At 35.1% G+C, this 19,770-nt stretch overlaps 4 protein-coding genes across 6 annotated transcripts; 2 read left to right on the top strand and 2 right to left on the bottom strand.

Annotated features, from left to right (window-relative positions):
• The first annotated feature begins 1,343 nt into the window (after positions 1-1,343).
• LOC138404275 (uncharacterized) lies at positions 1,344-4,766 on the top strand. Of its 2 annotated transcripts, none has more exons than XM_069507831.1 (2): positions 1,344-1,815; positions 3,509-4,766. In XM_069507831.1, exons 1-2 carry the CDS (start codon positions 1,523-1,525, stop codon positions 4,425-4,427), a joined length of 1,212 nt encoding a protein of 403 aa, XP_069363932.1. In that variant the 5' UTR covers positions 1,344-1,522; the 3' UTR covers positions 4,428-4,766. The 2 variants fall into 2 exon arrangements, 1 of the variants encoding a protein (XP_069363932.1); XR_011238282.1 differs by lacking the exon at positions 1,344-1,815 and adding an exon at positions 3,076-3,211 and having other exon boundaries at positions 3,509-3,642.
• On the bottom strand, positions 1,666-5,943 carry LOC117994116 (uncharacterized). Its single transcript, XM_034981997.2, has 2 exons — positions 5,513-5,943; positions 1,666-3,472 (listed from the first exon to the last, which is right to left on the bottom strand). Exons 1-2 carry the CDS (start codon positions 5,688-5,690, stop codon positions 2,877-2,879), a joined length of 774 nt encoding a protein of 257 aa, XP_034837888.1. The 5' UTR covers positions 5,691-5,943; the 3' UTR covers positions 1,666-2,876.
• Positions 5,944-12,012: 6,069 nt separating this feature from the next.
• Positions 12,013-14,554, bottom strand: LOC117994406 (uncharacterized). 2 transcript variants are annotated; one of them, XM_069507807.1, is made up of 3 exons: positions 13,241-14,554; positions 12,584-12,779; positions 12,013-12,361 (listed from the first exon to the last, which is right to left on the bottom strand). In XM_069507807.1, exons 1-3 carry the CDS (start codon positions 13,306-13,308, stop codon positions 12,056-12,058), a joined length of 570 nt encoding a protein of 189 aa, XP_069363908.1. In that variant the 5' UTR covers positions 13,309-14,554; the 3' UTR covers positions 12,013-12,055. The 2 variants fall into 2 exon arrangements, with proteins under 2 accessions (XP_069363908.1, XP_069363909.1); XM_069507808.1 differs by having other exon boundaries at positions 13,233-13,270.
• LOC138404141 (death-associated inhibitor of apoptosis 1-like) lies at positions 14,554-15,110 on the top strand. The gene has a single exon (XM_069507383.1). The coding sequence runs from the start codon at positions 14,565-14,567 to the stop codon at positions 15,108-15,110; it is 546 nt and encodes a 181-aa protein (XP_069363484.1). The 5' UTR covers positions 14,554-14,564.
• Positions 15,111-19,770: the final 4,660 nt, after the last annotated feature.

The raw sequence follows: 19,770 nt of genomic DNA, 5'->3' as shown, positions 1-19,770 counted from the left end.
TTCATGTCTTTATAAATATTTAAAATTTTGTATAATCTTTCCATGTCTTTCGAAATTGAATCTACGAATTTTTTCGCACAATTTGGTCCTCGATAAGAAACAAAGTCGTTCAATTCAGGGTTGGATTCACAGCATATATAATAAGCAAAACAAGTAGCTTCATGAATCTGAACATTTTCTACATGCTCACTTTTACTTTTGTCAGAATATTCTCGAAGTAAACTCTCAAAATAGATCGAAGTAAACTATTCTCGAAGTAAACTCTCAAAATAGATGGAGGGTAGATCGAAAACTTCTATCAAACGTACGTGTTTTACAACGCTCGTCAAAAATAATTCTTTAAAATAGTAAATAGTTCTTTACGCCATAATTGATTCGTGAAATAGTGTTCGGCAATACATAATACTTACAATAAATAAAGTTGTGATCGTGAATAGCTAAGTTAGTTTAGTGCGTCAAAACAACTTGCTTACTTGTGCGCGCGGCAGCCTACCTACAATCGTTTGTATAAAACAAAGTCAACAATGAAGTGTCTTGCTTGTTCTAAGGAATTACACAAAAGCGAACTGATAAAATGCGTGACCTGTACGGGTACGTATCATTTTCAGTGTTTGAACATGACTTCTACACACTATACTGAACATTATGTAAACATAAAGAAATCATGGCGATGTCCGTCCTGTGAAAATGTTACTTCGAGACGTAAAGGTAATGACACACCTGTGCGACAGCAATTTAGCAGCCCCAATACGATATCACAGCTCGATATGTCCTGCGATGATGTGATGGCTCACGAAGCTAGCGCTATTATCAGTGAACCTCCTCTCAAAAACAGCGATTCAAATCCTTCGGGAGTTATTACCTATCAGCAGTTCGCAGCTCTTCTAGATTCGAAGCTTGAATATATGAAAGCTTGTTTATCAACGGAGATCCATAGCCAGATAAATAGTGCCCTTGAAAAACTGAAGTCGGAATTCACTACAACAACAGATTTTTTATCAGCCCAAATTTATGATCTCAGTAAAGAAGTCAAAAGCTACAAAAGTAAGTATGAGGACCTAGAAAATGAAAAACTTACTTTGCAAAAGTCCATCAACCAGCTCCAAATTGAGCTAAATATCAGGGAGCAGTCTAATCTGGCTAACGACATTCAAATCACGGGAATACCGGAATGTGAAAATGAATCCTTGGCCCATATCGTCACTACTATTGCATCCAAGATAGGAGTCAAAATTGAGGAACGAGATATTGTCAGTTCGGTCCGCGTCGGGCCTAAGCGAGCCGCCGCTGCCTCATCCAGTGCGGCGACACATTCCTTTCGCTCTCGACCAATTGTCGTGCGACTTAGGGCATAAACTGCGTTAAGCGTGTGCACGCACGTGAGCACGTCGCGGGCCACGCTTCTGGTGCACGCACGTGAGCACGTTCGCGTGCTTATGCGCGGGCATCGGCGCGTGCATCCGCGTACGCAGTTTTCTCAGTACAATTTTGACGTTGGAGGTGTACAGTCGAATAAGTAATAATGGATAAATTAATGTTGTATTATTTATCAAGACGACGGCGACGACGAATTGCCAAAAAAAGACGCCAGCCAGTAAGCCCGTTCGTTGAATCTAGGTTACTGTGCGGGGAATTCGTGGTGAAGTTTGGTATATTAAGAAAAAATGAAAGGTTTTTTTTCAAATATTTTAAAGTTTCATTACAAGTCTATGATGAATTATATTCAAAACTGGAGCCCTATTTGAAGACTAACAATCTACGATTGAAATCTACGTCAATCGTATCACCAATGGAACGATTTGCAATGACATTGCGGTAAGTAAAGACATTTCGATATTAATAATCATCTTTATTCATGTAAAAAAACAGTCATTATTTAACAAAAGTTTAGAACACTCATATTTTTTGCCAATTTATGTAAGTCACATTTCTGTTTAGCCACATCAAGCAAGAAAGAAGAAGAAGTTCTTATTGTTTCGGCAGTGACACCTGAATATGGCTTAAAATGTTTTTCTTGATGTGGTTCACGGACCGAAACACATAACCGCACACTTATTAATCATCATATTAATCACAGTTTCTTATATTTATTAATTATATTTTGTTATTTCTAAATTACACAGTTTTATCTTTTTCGTTTTTTTTTATCTATACCTACTTATTCACTTATTTTTTTATATACTTAATCACAACAGTCATCACAGTGTCTTGCATAAACGCTACGTTACAATTAGTCATTGATTATTCATTTGAAATACACTAATAAAATCACAGGTTCAAGTTTAAAATAAAAAAACACAATAACAGTTAAAACAGTACAATAAGTCTAAATGTCTTAATTATAATAATATACCTACCTTACAAAGTATTAATTATAATGACGCATATTGATTGCAAGTTTTTACATATGAATATTTCCCTTATTAATTATTCCCTTCTATTACTAGATCGGGTACTAATATTATTTTAAATTCTTATTTATCATCACAATCATAATCACAGTTTACTACATAAAAGATTAAATTTAAGAAGAGGACATATGAAGGAGCAATGTTATGAGTAGGTTCAAAAAAAAGGTCCATTAAGTAAAAAAGGGGTCTATTGATACACTTTTTTATTTGACCCCAAAATAGGGTTTAAGATAAAAGTGTCCGAATCGACCCCGTTTCTTTCCTTATGAACATGACACCTCAAGGCTTGTAAACTTTTGGCGAATGCCCTTGTATATCATAATAATTGCACATGAGACCAGAAAAATATAAATATAAAATTGCGCTTTTTACTAACTTAAATAGTTCTTCATGTTCTTCTCTTTCTTTTGTTCTTAATAATTAAACAGTCTTAATCAAATCTTCAAAGTCTTTCTTGTTACCTATTTATTCATTGTTCGTATCTGATCTTACGTTTAAGGATTCTAAATCATTCGTTACCGTATTTTGCGTTAATGAAAGGTCATCAATGGTAATAATCATTTCTTTTTCAATATCAATTAAAGCTTGTAATACTTTCGTACGAAATAATAATTTTTTAAAGCAACTCAATTTTTTTACAGTTGGTAATAATGACTTAAAAAAATTCAAGTCTTCGTCCATATTATCTGCAGTGTTATTCTTCACGTAATTTAACAACTCTAATTCGAAATCAGTTGGCGATTCGCACTTACGTTTCTTGGAAGATCGTGTTTCTTTGGTAACGCTGGAGCTGGTGCTAGGTACATTAATCAAATCTTCTTCAATAATCGTATTATTTTGTGAAGTTCTCGGTGACGCGTTTTGCTCTACTGACTGATTAAAATTGTCTGCCGATTCTTCTCCTTGAGTATTCGAGTTTGAATCTAAAAATGACAGCATGTTATAGTAAACGTATGTTTTATTTGCCCTGGAACCGGAGCCTGATTTAAGTTTTTTTTTAGTAGACCTCACTCTTATATAAGTGTCTCTTGCAGTTTTCCATCTTTGCTGCAGCTTTTTCACTGAAACAATAACACAGGTATTTTATTTTATTACAGATATTTAGTTAGTGGACATACCTTCGTCGATATTCATCTGGCGTATCAGACAGGACTAACCACGGTCAGAAAAATAGTAACAGAAGTTTGTCAAATTATAATTGAAAGGTTAAAGGAAGAATGTATACCAAAATTTTCCCGTGCGCTATGGGTAGAGACTGAAAAAGGTTTTTTAACGCAAGCCCAGTTTCCTAACTGCATAGGTGCAATAGACGGAAAACATATACGCATTATAAGACCTCCACATAGTGGTTCCCTCTATTACAACTATAAGCATTACTATTCTATTGTACTGCTTGCAATGTGTAACGCCAACTATGAGTTTACCTATATAAACGTGGGAGTGCAGGGTAAAGAATCTGACTCCGCAATTTTCACACAAAGCCGATTGTACGAACAAATCAACAATGACTTAATAGATATTCCTCCTGCCAAAGCATTGCCCGTAATACACAATGATAAACCAACCAACATTGCTGCAACCGCAGCTTTGCCCTATATTATTGTAGGAGATGAAGCATTTGGGTTATCTAGCCATGTCATGCGGCCATATGCTCGAGCTCTCGATTTAAACTACAAAAAAAAAATATTCAATTATAGGTTAACGAGAGCGCGACGTTATATTGAGTGTACATTTGGTATCATGGCTAATAAATTTCGCATACTCCATCGTCCATTGAACGTTGGAAAAGACAAAGCAATTTGTTTTCTTAAAACAATTTGTATTTTGCATAATTTTATAAGATCAAGAAGTCAAATTAATGACTTTCATGATATTGTCATTATACCAGACCATATACGTTCAGTTCGGGGGTTAATTGGAAATACCCACAGAGATTCGTATACATTACGCGATAGCTTCGCAGATTATTTCGTTGCAGACGGACAGCTGTCATGGCAAGATCGCAGTATTTATTGAAGGCTTTTTTATAATTTATGTACATTCAATAATTGAATTTTCACGGTTTTTTACCACACATTTTTTATTAACATAGCAGGCATATTTTAATAATATACCTAATGATTTTATTTGTTAAATTCATCGGATGTAACCAGTTGCGCCGCCATGACAGTCGAAAATTATAAGAAATTCAGTATTCTTACATTAAATAGGTAAAATGTTATGTAATTACGCATAAAATGAAACTTTTTTTCTTTCATTACACATCCAGTGATGTGTAGTTTGTACAGTGTCTAAAAACACAAGTAGGCATCTTTTTTACTAAAATATTATTGGTACTCAAACACATGTAGACGCGACACCGATAGGAGCGTGACTAACTGCATGGTAGGCAATTACCTTCCATTGCTCTTGCCTTTGAAAGCGGGCGTATAACTAATCTAGTTATATAAAATCATAGGATGTAACCAAATAACTTAGATTGTTGTAAACTAAAGTTGAGAGATGTCAAAGAAAAACCTACAAAACTACAAAACGCACGCTTATTTTACAAAGTTACTAGCCCAATTCTAAAACCAATATAATAAATATTTTAGTTGATAATTGTTTTATTTATTTACCTACCGATCCACTGTTTCTGCCCTAAAATGATTTTGAACCCTAAATACACCGATAGTGTGAAGTAGTGTGAAGCTCGCAGTCGTGAACATACTGGTTGTCTCGTGACGCGCAAAATGGCGGCGACCGCGTGGCCGAAAGAAAGAACTTTGGAATTTATCGAGCAATAATTATATAAAACCATACCAATATTATGGGACATTGTTCACACGAATTTCACAATGTTCAGAAATACGCAGTATCTCTGCACTAGTTTTGAATATAAGCATGATTTTATATTTACATAGGTAAATTATTGTAAATATTCCGAGTTTTAATTTTATAGTTGGATTAATTGTTGAAAACATTTAATTGACACAAATACAATTGAAATAACTAATTATATATAACTAATTGCATAGATTATTAAAAATAAAAATTAGGCGCAAAGAATAGTTTACCTAACCTACGTTATTATAAAATAAAAAAAGAGTGTAGGTACTTACCTTGTATGTTTTTTTCTGCTTCACTCCAGTCATCAAAATTTTCAAACAGTACTTTACAAATGTCTAGCCATGCTTTTGATTTAGCGTCCCGGTCTTTAAATATTTCGCTTGATTGGTCCCATATGGCAGGACGACACTGAACTTCAACAATTACCCTTTCTGTATCAAAATTTGTCATTTTTTGTTATGGGCCGGGCACGCGCGTGCGGTCGGTTCGAGATAGCGCTGTCAACTGAACAAGCACGCGCGTGCACCCGCTAGCGGGCTTCGCGCGTGGACCCGTCCAACGTGATGCGTGATCACGTCGCGTGCATGCGTGCCCCATTGCACGGAAGTATCACGCGACGGGCTCACGAGCGTGTGCACGCGCATGGGCACGCGCGGGTCGTTTTTGTATGGACACGCGAGAGGCACGCTTAACGCAGTTTATACCCTTATACGTCGCGCTACGCGTGATGAGTTTCTTAAAAACGCGCGAGTCCGTCGCGGCTCAACTACGGGAGACCTCGGCCTGCCATCGCACGAACCCCGCCGTTTCTACATCAACGAGCGGCTTACAAAAATTAACAGACAGATCTTCGTTAAAGCGCGCGACGCCGCACGTACTGCGAGATGGAGATTTGTGTGGACCAAAGAAGGCAAAGTGTATGCCAGGCGCTCTGAGTCCTCCGAAGTACACCTGCTGCAAACAGAAGCGGACGTCGATAAACTATTCCGCTGTACAAATACTTCTCACATTGATGTATAGTTGTACTAGTCCAAATTTTTTTAACTTCAATAACTATGAGTGTATAGGCTATCTTTTGAAAGAATTGTTATTCGGTCTGCGTATAATATATATTACGTCTATTTATGCATACGGATGTTACTATATTATAAGGTTAATTTTCTATGTATATTATTCATGTGAATACGATCTTTTGAAAGAATTGTTATTCGGTCTGCGTATAACATATATGTCTATTTATGCATACGAATGTTACTATATTATAAGGTTAATTTTCTCTTTATATTATTCATGTAAATACGATAGTCCTCGTCGCCGTTTGCAAGATACCAATACAAACAGTACAATTATTGTTTATATCATTATTCTTTTCCAGTTTGGTTGGGGGTTGAAAGTATTTTTCTGTACTCAAATATTGTTGCATATTACTAAATTGTTAATATTAATTATTGATAAAATTTGTTTTGTTGGCCTACTTTGGAGTGAATATAACATTGTAACTAGTAACAACGTTGCAACTTTTTTTGTCTTCGTATATCTTATGTACACATATTGTTGTTTCGTGCTATTATGTTGCGTGCCAATGAAAAATAGTAATGCGAAACAAATAACAGTGGCATCATTTTTGTTTGTTTACATAGTAATAATTATAAGCTCTTGTTTGGATCAGAAAGCTGAAATATCTTTTATTACAATGTTTTGTAGGGTGTATTATTTGGTTATGTTTAAATTTAAAAGGCAATAAATCTAAATTTTTAAAATTAGGTTTATTCAATGCTGGATCACTCTCTACTAATCACGACGAGTTTGCAATGGCTTTAAATTCTCATTCCCCAGATATTCTGGCTATAAATGAAACTTGGCTGAAAGCTGGCGAAGATGCGCGAGCACCCGTTGTCAAAGGATTTAAACTTATTCATCTACCAAGGTCACCTACAGTTCGTTCTCGAGGGGGCGGTGTAGGCTTTTATGTTAAGCAAGGGCTTAAAGTGCGCAAGTGCTCACACCCGTCTGGGCCTGTTGAAGTTGAGCAGATGTGGATATCACTTACTATAAATTTACACAATATCCTTATTGGTACTGCTTACAGGCCGCCTTGGCTTGATGTGGATAAATTCTTTGATACTCTATCAGAATCCATTTTGTTCTTTGCTAAATTTGATGAAATTATATTGTTAGGGGACTTTAATATTAACCTTTTAAATAATACCAGCAGCAGTTTTCAAAATCTGAATAATTTTTTGCGTTTCACTAATCTTAAAAATTATGTTACAGAGCCCACGCACTTCACGGCTCACAGTGCAACACTTATAGACGTTGTCTGCGCTAACATTCCAATTATTAATCTCAACATCAATCATAACCCTGAACTGGGTGGACACGCGATGATTTTAGCTGAGGTGAAGATAAAAAAGCCTAAAATTCCTTCGAAACGCGTAACCTATCGTCCTATTAAGAACATTAATATGATAGAATTTAATAAAGATCTTGAGAGCGTAAATTGGAATGCGATCATCAATGATAGTAGCGTTGACAATATGGTGGTTTCATTTAATAAATCAATTTTGGACATTTTTGATAAACACGCGCCTTTAAAAACTTTTATAACAAAAGACCAGTTTAGTCCCTGGTTAACTAGTAACGTTCGCTACATTATGAAACTGCGTGATGAGGCACACACAAAATACAAAACGCTCAAGACAGATGCGAGTAAAAGCGAATATAAAGACTTAAAACATCTCTCTCATATCAGCGCCATTTGTGAAAAGAAAGCTTATTATGATCATCATATAAACGCACACTTAAAAAATTCAACTTACCTTTGGAAGAATCTGAAAAAGCATGTTTTACCTAATTTTAAAAGCACTGGTGATTTGCCAGAACAATTCGATAACCCTGATGTAATAAATGACCATTTTCTGAACATACCTGGGAATGATGTAATTGACGATGCTTGTTTGGTGCACTTTGGTTCGCAGAAATTTTTAAAAGATAGTAGTTTTCAAATCGAGACTGTAAATGAAAATGTAGTTGCAAAAAACATACTGATGATTAAATCGAATGCACAAGGAATAGACAAAATTAACATGGATATGGTTATTCTTACATTACCTACGACTCTTTCTGTTATCACAGCTATAGTTAACAAATCAATACTATCCTCGAAATTTCCTTCCCTCTGGAAAACAGCCTTAGTTCTGCCTTTGCCAAAAAATAATAATCCTGTAGATGTAAAAGATTTGCGACCGATAAGTATTCTTCCTTATATTTCTAAGATTTTGGAAAAAATAATCTACAACCAGGTCATTAAGTATTGCGAGACCCATAATATTTTACCGTTTTTTCAATCAGGATTTAGGAAAAATCATAGTACATCTTCTGCCCTATCTGACGTAATTGATAATATACTCACTTCTCAGGATTCTGGTAAGGGTAGTATTCTTGCATTGCTGGACTTTTCCCGAGCATTTGACTCGATTAATTTAAAACTTATGCTCGCTAAACTCTCATTCTATGGTTTTTCTTCAACTACAGTGCAATGGTTCTCTAGTTACTTACAGGATAGGATGCAGCAAGTGGTTATTCGAAAAAATAATGGAAAGGATTTGCTATCTTCTTTAAAACCTGTTGATAGGGGCGTCCCACAGGGCTCTATACTAGGGCCTCTTTTATTTATATTGTATTCGGCTGATATAATTAACTGTATTGAAAATTGTCAATATCATCTATACGCTGATGACCTTCAATTATATATTCCTGTCAACCATCAAGATGTCAGTAATGCAGTTGACCAGATAAACAAAGTCCTTAATAACATTTCACAGTGGTGTCAGCAAAATGGTCTCATTCTTAACCCCCTGAAGTCTAAATTCATGGTTATGGGTACAAAGAAGCAAGTTAGTACAATTCTTGCCCACCGGCCAAAATTATGCATTGACGGAGTAGATATAGAACATGTCAATGAAACTCGAAATCTTGGCCTACGCATGGATGAAAACCTACGCTTCGAAAACCACGTAGCTGACCTTGCTCGGAACTGTTTCTATAGACTAAAAGTGTTGTACAAGATTCGGCCTTACATTAATATTAACCTTAGAATTAGGCTTTGTGACACACTAATATTGTCGAAATTAAATTACTGTATAACAGTTTACGGTCCTTGCCTTTTCGGTAAAACGTGGCGATTACTTGAACGCATACAAAATGCATGCGCTCGTTTTTGTTTTCCTATTCCACCAAGATCTCACGTCACTCCATTTTTAAATCAAAACAACTTGCTAAAAATGAAGAACAGATATAATCTACTTTTAGGTACTTTATTATTTGGTATTATCAAAACTAAGCAACCTGAGTATCTGTACAAAAAGTTAGTATGGCGCGAGCCAACCTTTGGACTTAGATCGACAGTGCCTCCATTATTGACGCCACGCCACAGGTCTGCAGCATTTCGTGGCAGTTTTAAATACCTTGCCACGAAATGCTGGAATGACATCCCCCCACCCTTCCGTAACGTTGGCTCCAAATTTGCGTTCAAAAGATTATACCGTGCTCACCTACTAAATATTCAAAAGTCGGTAAGCTAGTTTGTGGCAGTCCAAACAACAACATCACCCCTAAATTAACCCCTAGTTTAATCTATAATAGCAGTAACATAAAAATAAAGAACACAATTTTGACCTATTTTTATTATTTTATTTTATTTTAAGTACAAATAAATAATGATGCTACTAACCAGGACTTCCCTCGTTTGGGCTCGAACAGAAAACCAGCGTTGTGGTAACATCGTGTAACCACAACATTCAGCTGAGTTCGGGCCTTTTCGTTGGCACGACACATTTTAGATAATAGGTACCTATTAGATTTTAAGGAATGTTTTTTTGTAAATATTTGTGTTTGTGTTTATCATGTGTCGGATCAACCAATAAATGTACTTCTATTCTATTCTATTCTAAAATCACCATAAATAACAACTGGAATTTTTTGAGTCCTTTCTGGATTCGAAAAACGAAGTTTAGCATTCACTTCTGGAAGAACTGTTTGCATTCGAGCGCATTCATGAGTATCTAATTTAGTTTCAGAATCAAAGTAAAGAAAACATTCATCACATAAGTGAATTTTAGATTTGTGCTTCGTAAGTTGCTTGTGGACAAGCTTTCCAAAATTTTTGATCAAAACAAAATGACTCTTGTTTTGTTTATTGATAAATAATAAGTTAACATGCACAAGCTTTCTTTGAGGAGTTTTGTACAAAGGTCCTGTTACAGTATTATTTTTTTCTAAGCCATAAATATTGACACTTATATTTGCATTGTGTTTTTCAAAACATTTTATGTCTTCAAATGTTGGTGGGAATGACATACCAGTTATATTTAAAATTTTAGAATAGTGTGGATAAGATGACGTTCTATTTGGATTACGTTTTGTTGGATACATTTGTGCTATGATACACCAAAGAAAGCAGTGACTGTCTTTATTATGAATATTAAGACATGACTTCGTTCTGATAATATTTTTTGGTAAATCAATGTAAGTGCCAGCTCTCAAGGGATTATATTTTGCTATATTTACTTCTAAATGGTTAATTGACTCAATTGTCCAGCCAGACTCGGATAATTCAAACTCTGTGCATTTGCTTATCAAATTCTTGGAGTATTCTTCAAAAAGAGCATGTAAATCATCGCTTTGAACTATAGCTGTATATTTAGTATTAAAAGATTTTAAAGAAACTTCATCATTTTTAGGAAGTCTGTATAATACAAATAATTCCAAATTTACCTTGATTGACTTATGTTTATTAAGTAAAGTTTTAATTATATTACAAACATTGCTACAAACATTTGATAAAAATAGTTCTGGTGAAATAATGCTAGATGAATTTGGATTTACCCTATAACTCGCAATCCTATTTTTGAAAGCACTGGCTATCAATTGCACATTATCAAACTCAGTTCTAAGTAAGCAATTTGCTTTATGAATGTTACTTTTCTTATGTGATGAATACTTTGAAACATGCACGTTACAGTCCTGACAGAATTTCATGTTAAATTTTGCACTTTATATTTAATATATCAATATCAAAAAATATTAAAAAAATCTAACTCATGTAATTTCAATTCAATATTTGACATGTAATATTTCAGTTTTATTTTACTTACTCTTTCCTTTAATTAATTAAAATAATAGAAACAAATATCTGACAGCAATGTTTTTAAATTCAGATTTTGGTTTCTATATCTGGTTTTTGGATTCTGATTTCAGTACTTATTTTTTCATTACTGCAATTGCTGTAAGGACTGTAAAGACAATAATAAAATAAAATTTTAGCGATAACCTCTTATTTTTTGTATCTTATGCGAAATCAAATTAGAAAAAAATATCTGAATGTTAATATTTGAATTCAGATTTTGATTTCTATATCAGATTTTAGAATTTGATTTCAGCACTTAGTTTTTCATTACTGCAATTGCTGCAAGGAAAGACAATCAAAATAATAAAATAAAATTTTAATAATAACTTCTAACTTTTTGTTTCTTATGCGAGATGAAAATTTGAAAGAAATATATATCTGAATGTCAATATTTAAATTCAGATTTTGGTTTCTATATCTGGTTTTTGGATTCTGATTTCAGTACTTATTTTTTCATTACTGCAATTGCTGTAAGGAAAGACACATTGATTATTGCCTTTTGATTATAAGCCTGCTTAATAGATTATAGGTCAAACATCGCAATCAAAAATATGATATTTAAATAATAATTAAACCTGTAAAGTCATAGGAAGTACGTTTATTATTTTATATATTAATAAAACAATTTTCAGTAAGCGTTATACGGATATAAAATAGGCTGAATAGCCGAATATTCTTCCTTCGCTGCTGTAACTAATTTAGTTACAGCCTGCCATGTTCCACTATCACCTTCCACAGCTGACTTGTATGTTATGAGCGCGCGTTTCCATCTATCGGTGCCCAGCGTCGCAGCTTCACGCGTATTGTATACACGCAGCTCTATGTAGTACTCTCCATTCTTCGTGGGATCCGCCCTTTGCAATGTGTAGCCCGTTCCCACCCGTCGGGAGAAAAAACTTCGCAAAGCCGTCGCTCTTATGGGCTCGCCTTCCTCCTGAAATCAATAAAGAAATAATGAATATCACATGATTTCAATAAACTAAACCGTTCATAAGGCTTTTTTTAATATTTTTGATAATATAAAAAACGGTTTGTACAGGAAAAAGAAAAAAGAAAGTAACTCAAAATTGTACTCATATTTCCAGTTATAAAACACAAATATTATGAGTTGATGGATCATACCTACTTACATAACATTGAAAATTATTAGCCTTACCTCTGAATCTAGAATTGCTCTTTTTTTCTTAATAATTTTCGAAGGCTCGGGCTCAGAGTCAGAGTCCGATTGTATCGACTTCTTTGGCTTTTGCTTGGCCTTCTCAGCTCGAGTCGTCTTCTTACTCGATTTTCTAGTTTTCTTAACTACTGTGCTTTCGTTATCGGAGTCAAAAGGGTTTCCGCTTACAGTCGACCTGAAGTAAAAGACAAATTAAATTAAGTAAGTATGACATATTATTCGCAGGTAACTCCTACATCCTGGTACAAAATAAATCCTAATATATAATAAAGTGTGGATGTTTGGATGTTTTGATGTTTGTCACTCAATCGCGCAAAAAAAAAACGAATTTGGATGAAATTTGGAATGGAGATAGATTATACCCTGGATTAACTCATAGGCTACTTTTTATCCCGGAAAAATCAAAGATTTCCCGCGGGATTTTGAAAAATTTAAATCCATGCGGGTGAAGTTGCGGGCATCAGCTAGTACGTAATATATGTAAGAGCCAAATATAAATATCCACTTAATACTTAAAAAATGATAACTATTATTTAAATGAATAATATTTATTACCTATTATATAATTACTTTATCGAATTCACGAAGAGGTAGGTACTATATAAAAAAAGACACGTAAGACACGTACATACTTACAGGGTTTTTGGTGCACTAGTCACTTCAACTGAAAATAATAGACTTAATGTCCAATGTAGCTCCTGCATCGCTTTTTATATTATGAAATCATAAACCCGCATTCACATTAGTACTTTAGTAAAAATTGAGTGTTATTTTCGTGAACTCATATTGATATATCGTTCTTATGAATGCTCTAGATAAAGACTAAAATCCATTAAATGAGGATTGACAATTATGTTTATACCTTTACTTTCCTAATATGGGGGGTGGTGCCAATCCGTCGCGGCTACCCGAGACGAAATTCTTTTATGGAAGTTGCATACTTTAACCATAGGTGACAAGATTCTTTTTATAATGGTTTTCTGTGTTTATAGTATTGGGAACCGAAAACCTTCGAGCTTTCTAACTTTTAAAATATTTTTGGTTTCTTTCCATTTTTTTAATGAATGGTTATTAAAAACCCAAATCTTTTATTCAAAAATAGGTAAGATTTACACTTTAGATTGCCACTTGTAGGGTTTGTATGATATAGTAGTGATAATTAATAACATAAAGCTAAAAACTAAAACTAACTACCGGTTTTCATATAACTAGGTATATTCAATAACTGTATAAAACGTTAACCACTCATAAGCATAACATTACTAGACCGAAAAAGTTTTGATTGTATGCCTTTACTATATGCATATAAGATAAAACCGGTCAAGTGCGAGTCAGGCTCGCGCAGCGAGGGTTCCGTACTACAGTCGTATTCTTCGACATTTTGTACGATAAATCAAAAACTATGATGCATAAAAATAAATAAAAATCTGTTTTAGAATGCACAAGTGAAACCCTGTCATATGATACCCCACTTAATATATTTATCTTGCTTTGGAAATTGAAAACACTAATTATTAGTTCTTGACCACGATTTAATTTTTGTGTGATGTAACCACAAATTCACGATTCCCAGATTTTTCCCCTTATGTCTGCTATTAGACCTACCTACCTGCCAAATTTCTTGATTCTAAGTCAGCAGGAAGTACCCACTCTGTAGTTTTCGTGACAGACAGGCAGACAAACAGACAGACAACGAAGTGATCCTATAAGGGTTCCTTCCTTTCCTTCCTCCTCCTTTCCTCCTTCCTTCCTTCATTTTCCCTTCCTTTTGAGGTACGGAATCCTAAAAAGTATTACCTGGGTACCTATTTTTAAGAGAATTGTGGGATATATAACATAAAAAAATAAAAAAATAAGCATTAACAGACAAGACGCTAATCTTAAGCAACGTAAATTATAGCTATCTGCAAAAAAATTCCAATTATAACAATAACCTACTTACTTTACTATGTGTACAGAGATGTCATTTCATCCTGAATACCCAAGTTATGCTACTCAAAGCATGCGCTTGAATAGTTTTAAAACTTGGCCTCAAGATTTAATTCAAACCCCTGAAGAAATGGCGAGTGCCGGGTTTTTTTATACAGGAATAAATGATAATGTAATTTGTTATTTCTGTGGAGGCAAGCTTAAGGACTGGAGTCGTGAGGATCTGCCATGGTCTGAACACGCTCGATGGTTTCAGTTCTGTCCCTATGTGTTACTTATGAAGGGTAAAGAATATGTACAAAGTGTTATTAACGAGTCATTCGAAATACGTGAAAACCGGGAAACGTGTACTAACAATAAAATATGTGTAAAAACCGATGTCAATAAACCTGTTAAATATGTGAAAGAAGAGTCGAGACTTTCCTGCAAAATTTGTCTTGTCGAAGAAGTAAGGGTCGCTTATAGACCATGTGGTCATGCCATAGCGTGCACAAAGTGTGCTCTATCTTTAAACAATATGTTATGTCCAATATGTAGAACAGAAATCGTTAATGTGATTAGAATTTATTTCTCATGACTTTAAAACAGTAAGCAGTTCTGTTAAAAATCAGCCGATGTATTTACACACTTTGAGTTTGCATCGACAGAACTTACACTGTTAATCTAAAAAAATAATCTCATTAGAATTGATCAAATCGATCGGGCATACAATATCATATCAAAGTAAACATATCGGATGCATTGTATACTTAGCTCTATTGTATGTTTCGAGCATCTGACTAAACGTCGAATCAGATCACCGAATGTGAATCCGATGCGCTGCTTGCGCGGTGGACTAGCGCATGTGTAATGCGATCGGCTATTGCGATGATTTATAAAACACGATGAAAAAATGTGATTGGGGTTCTTGCATCAATCGAGCGAAGCGAGAGTGATGCAGGAACCCCAATATCACCCTACTTGGGACATATACGTTCCCACTAGCGCCAGATCTGGTGGATTTTTGTATCTTGTCGAGCTCTAAATAATATGTAGCCCTTATGGCTTTAATTTTATTTTTTACTTCAGTAGAAGTGAGCCCTTCTATTTGCATTTGTTGAGCCATATTTTGCAACGCTGTTAACCGCATTTCTTTATTGCGGTAATTTAGGGATTTAATATCCCAAAGGCACTCGTTTTCGCCATATAATTGCACCAATTTTAAGGTTTCGTCTTCGCTAAGCTTACGCGTCATTTTCCACGCACTGACTTGTCTGTTTACACGGGGTTTATTTGGCTGGCGCGGGGGTGCGCGGGTGGCGGGGGACGCCAACTGACTTTAAAATATTCGTGTCCGAATATTCAAGTCAGCGCTGACTTCAAGCCACTGTACTGACTTCAAATCAGTTTACACAGGGTTTTTTTCGGGTCAGCACTGACTTGCCTCGAATTTGTAGTCAGTTACTGACCCTGTGTAAATCAGCTTTTACTGCTATATTGACCTGCCCCACTCTGTAATAATAAAACTTCAGGTTCTGTAAATCCACCTCCTGACTTCCAGACTGCAAAGAGACTGTTGTTGACTGTAATTGATCTACCTCTTATAACAGGACGCTCCACCATTATATTATTACTATTTTCTTTTTTTCTTTTAACAGCAGGTTGGCGCCATGTACATTCTTTTTAACTGACTCTAAGGCACCTACTCCGATGGTTTCACCAATTGTGCTTAAACATTTGACAGCCAAATCTCTCAGCTTTCGTGCAGCCAACGTCACATAGTGCCAGGCGAAGTTTATCCATCGCCAAAAAACACTACATACTTCACTATCTCTTCTAGTTGTATAATACATTGTTGCGCACACAGTTGAAAAGAGGGAACCAACAGCACTGTACCACACTGCACTATCTCTTTGTCGGTTGGAATGGTATGTTACAACTTCAAATAACTTGACGGCTATCATCCATAACGGATTAGTTCCTGACCCTAGTTGAAAACTCTCCTTCAACGAAGCATCTTTCCCCATTATCAAATCTGAAACATAATGAATCATTATGCTACAAATGCTTAATGGATTAGCTACTGTTGCTACACCCGATAAACACATCAAAGCTAAGTAATCAAACTGGTCCATTCTTCGAAACATTTCTAAGCCAGCATTTTGTCCCTCCATGCCATGTTTTATTTCACTTGCGTAGACGGCCAGATAGTGATGGTAAACTTGACGAGTTGCAAAAAGTATTGCAATACTTAAACCACTCATCAGAGCCCCAGATGGTCCCAAACTAAAAAGATTATACATACAGTCACCTAATGTGGCAATATGTTCTCCTGTGTTCATAGATTCATGTTTTGAGAAAAGTAAATAAATTTGCTTCATAAGTACTACTGAATTGACAGTGCCTGATGTTTGATGACAAATTGATGTAGGCACCGTTTTAAGTGGAATGGTTCCCACACTAGTGGCAATTAAACCTCCCGCTACTACAGATGCAATCATTCTCGTAGAGAGTAGTAGAGAGAACTAGATGCACTATTTTCATCCAATAGTGACTTTGTTTGATTTGACCTATGCACACCGTTTATCACGAATCCTGTGATCAATGCAAAAATTAATTTTGCTGTTGAAGATACTGAAAATGTTAAAAAAATATAAGTACTAATAGCTGATAGTATGATATTAGTTATTACTGATCCCAGTATATTTTCAAGTGTTCTATAAAGAACATCAAAGGCAGTAGACCCTAATAATTGTGTCAAAAAAGTAAAACCACCCACCGAGGTTATTATTGGTCCTGTGAATGTTTTAATTTTTAACAGGACTAAATCTAAACTTAAATTTAATGTTGAATCTTTTATTTCGGTGAATCCGAGACAAGTTTTTATTTTTCTGAAGTTATCAATTATCCACTGTTTAACTTGATTAAATAGTATACACCATGTTTGTCTATTAATTTCTCCTGCTAAATCTGTTCGCAGACTTTCTACTATAGCTTTGCCGACTCCAGCAAGATTTTCTTTCTCAATAGACCATACATCTACCACATACCTTGTCGAATTTCTTTCGAGCAATGCAGTACCTCCTGCAATACCCATTATTAGAGTTCCTATTACAGGTAAACTTATTAATAAGGCTTTACTATCTAATTGTGTTGAGCTACCAAACGTTGATGGAGTTTTTAGCAGTTCGGCCAAGGTGTCTGGATCAGAAGGTTGCTCCTTAAAACTATAAATAGAACTTGGAGATATTATATCGGAAGCTTCATCATCAGTTTTTGTCTCTAGCATAAACTTATTCATTGTCCTAAGGAATTGTTGATCTAAACCGATTTCACCCATGCGACTGAAAGCTTTGTCAGACAATATTTTAGTTTTCTTTTCTTGAGAAAGTACAGGCGATAAATACCACCATACTGGATCCCCGTCCATTTGTATGACATGGCTTAATTTTTCTTCCATGTCTGTGCTAATTGATTTACCTTTCACATTCTGTCTGACTTAACTCGATCATGAGTCTATAAGCTGATTCATTAACTATAGAGGCTGGATGAATCCATTCATACTTTTGTAAAAAAGTCATCAAATCATTATTGGCTTCACAATTTAGTGCGTTAACTGGTACTCTTATTGCTGCCAATTTTAGTATGATAGTTGGTCCCACTGCAGTCTCTGTTGCGAAATCAGCTACTGGGCTGATGTCTTCAGGTCGTAGATACACACCTGGTCTAGTTCTACCTAATCGTCCCAATCGTTGGCGCTGTTTACTATTATTTATTGTTCTCAGGGTTAGTGTATTATTGTACTCTATTGATTCTTCATTAATGTCTAAAGTAACTTTCGGCTTGTATTCTTTTAAGAAATCAATCATGCAGGACAAATTTGCTATTGTAATAGATTGACCTATAACATCTGTAGCAAATATCCAACACTCATTCGGTATAGTTTTTAAATCTTTAACAGTGCCTGCATGTATTCCAAAAACTTGACCTGGATAATTATTTTTCCTAGCCCATGCTACTCCTCTGCTTACGTCTTTTACTGATGCGACCATGAAAACAACTACTCCTTCATTTACTTTATTTCTAGGTATCTTATAATGGCCTGTAATACACTTTATATCTTTTTGTGAGATTATATAATTTTCTGGATCAATTTCTTCCTTTTTCTTTGCAACATATCGTTTAAAGAAGCTAGATTCATCAACAGGATATCTGAATAGGTATAGATTTTTCCATCTCCACCTAAGACAAAAGCTGTTCTTCTATTAACAGGTGTAGCAGACATTTTGATTAACCTCTGTTTATTTACGGCCTTATTACAATAACAATCAGTTATTACAACATCTGCATCCTCAATATTATGTATTTCGTCTAGAATTACGTAATTATAGTTGACTACTGACTTTATTTGCCATACATTTTTACCATAAGTTTTTATTATTAATTTTTTCATGCCAGTGGAATTCGGAGGATAAGTTTCTGTACAATACTAATATTATAAATGCGAAAGTGTGTCTGCCTGTCTGTCTGCTAGCTTTTCACAGCCCAACAGTCTAACCGATTTAGATGAAATTTAGTACCTACAGAGTTAGCTTACATTCCGAGGATGGACACAGGCTACTTTTTACTCTGAAAAATCAAATAGTTCTCACAGGATTTTCAAAACCTAAATCCACACAGATGAAGTCGCGGGCAATAGTACTCCCATGACCTTGACTTGTATCTCACCGGTAACTACCATCTGCCAAGAGTCTTATAGATGTGAGGACGTAGAATAAATAGAGAATAGCCGCATATAGGACCTAGTTGTAGGTACCTACTACCTACCTAAGTAGGTAACCTAAATTAGGTACCTATTCGTTTGCACAAGATGGTTTTAGGTAATAGGTAAGTACTTACTTACTTTTATGAATCCATCCACCGAATTAATCGGCTTTAGTGCTTCATTAAGCTGCTCGCACAAGTACAGCACACAATATTTGTCCATCCGAAACAAGTGTCGGAACTCAGCGTCGGGAAATTCAAAGGGATTACTACCATCACTAATTACGTGCTCATGTTATTTTCGTTCTAAATTCCGCATTTCAGACGAATAAAGAAAGCGCGAGACATGTTTTTGATCTTTTAATAATTGAGTTAAAGTTCTATGAGCATTATACCCACCTCTAATCTCGATGATAAAATTATCCCTCTCAAATGTCAAAAAAGGACAGTTTATCTTCTTTTATTTGGCTCCATGCTATAGACGGTGGATAAAT

This window comes from Maniola hyperantus, chromosome 26 (assembly GCF_902806685.2).
Source record: "Maniola hyperantus chromosome 26, iAphHyp1.2, whole genome shotgun sequence".
Lineage (NCBI taxonomy): Eukaryota > Metazoa > Arthropoda > Insecta > Lepidoptera > Nymphalidae > Maniola > Maniola hyperantus.
This window is presented reverse-complemented; position numbering and strand designations above follow the sequence as displayed.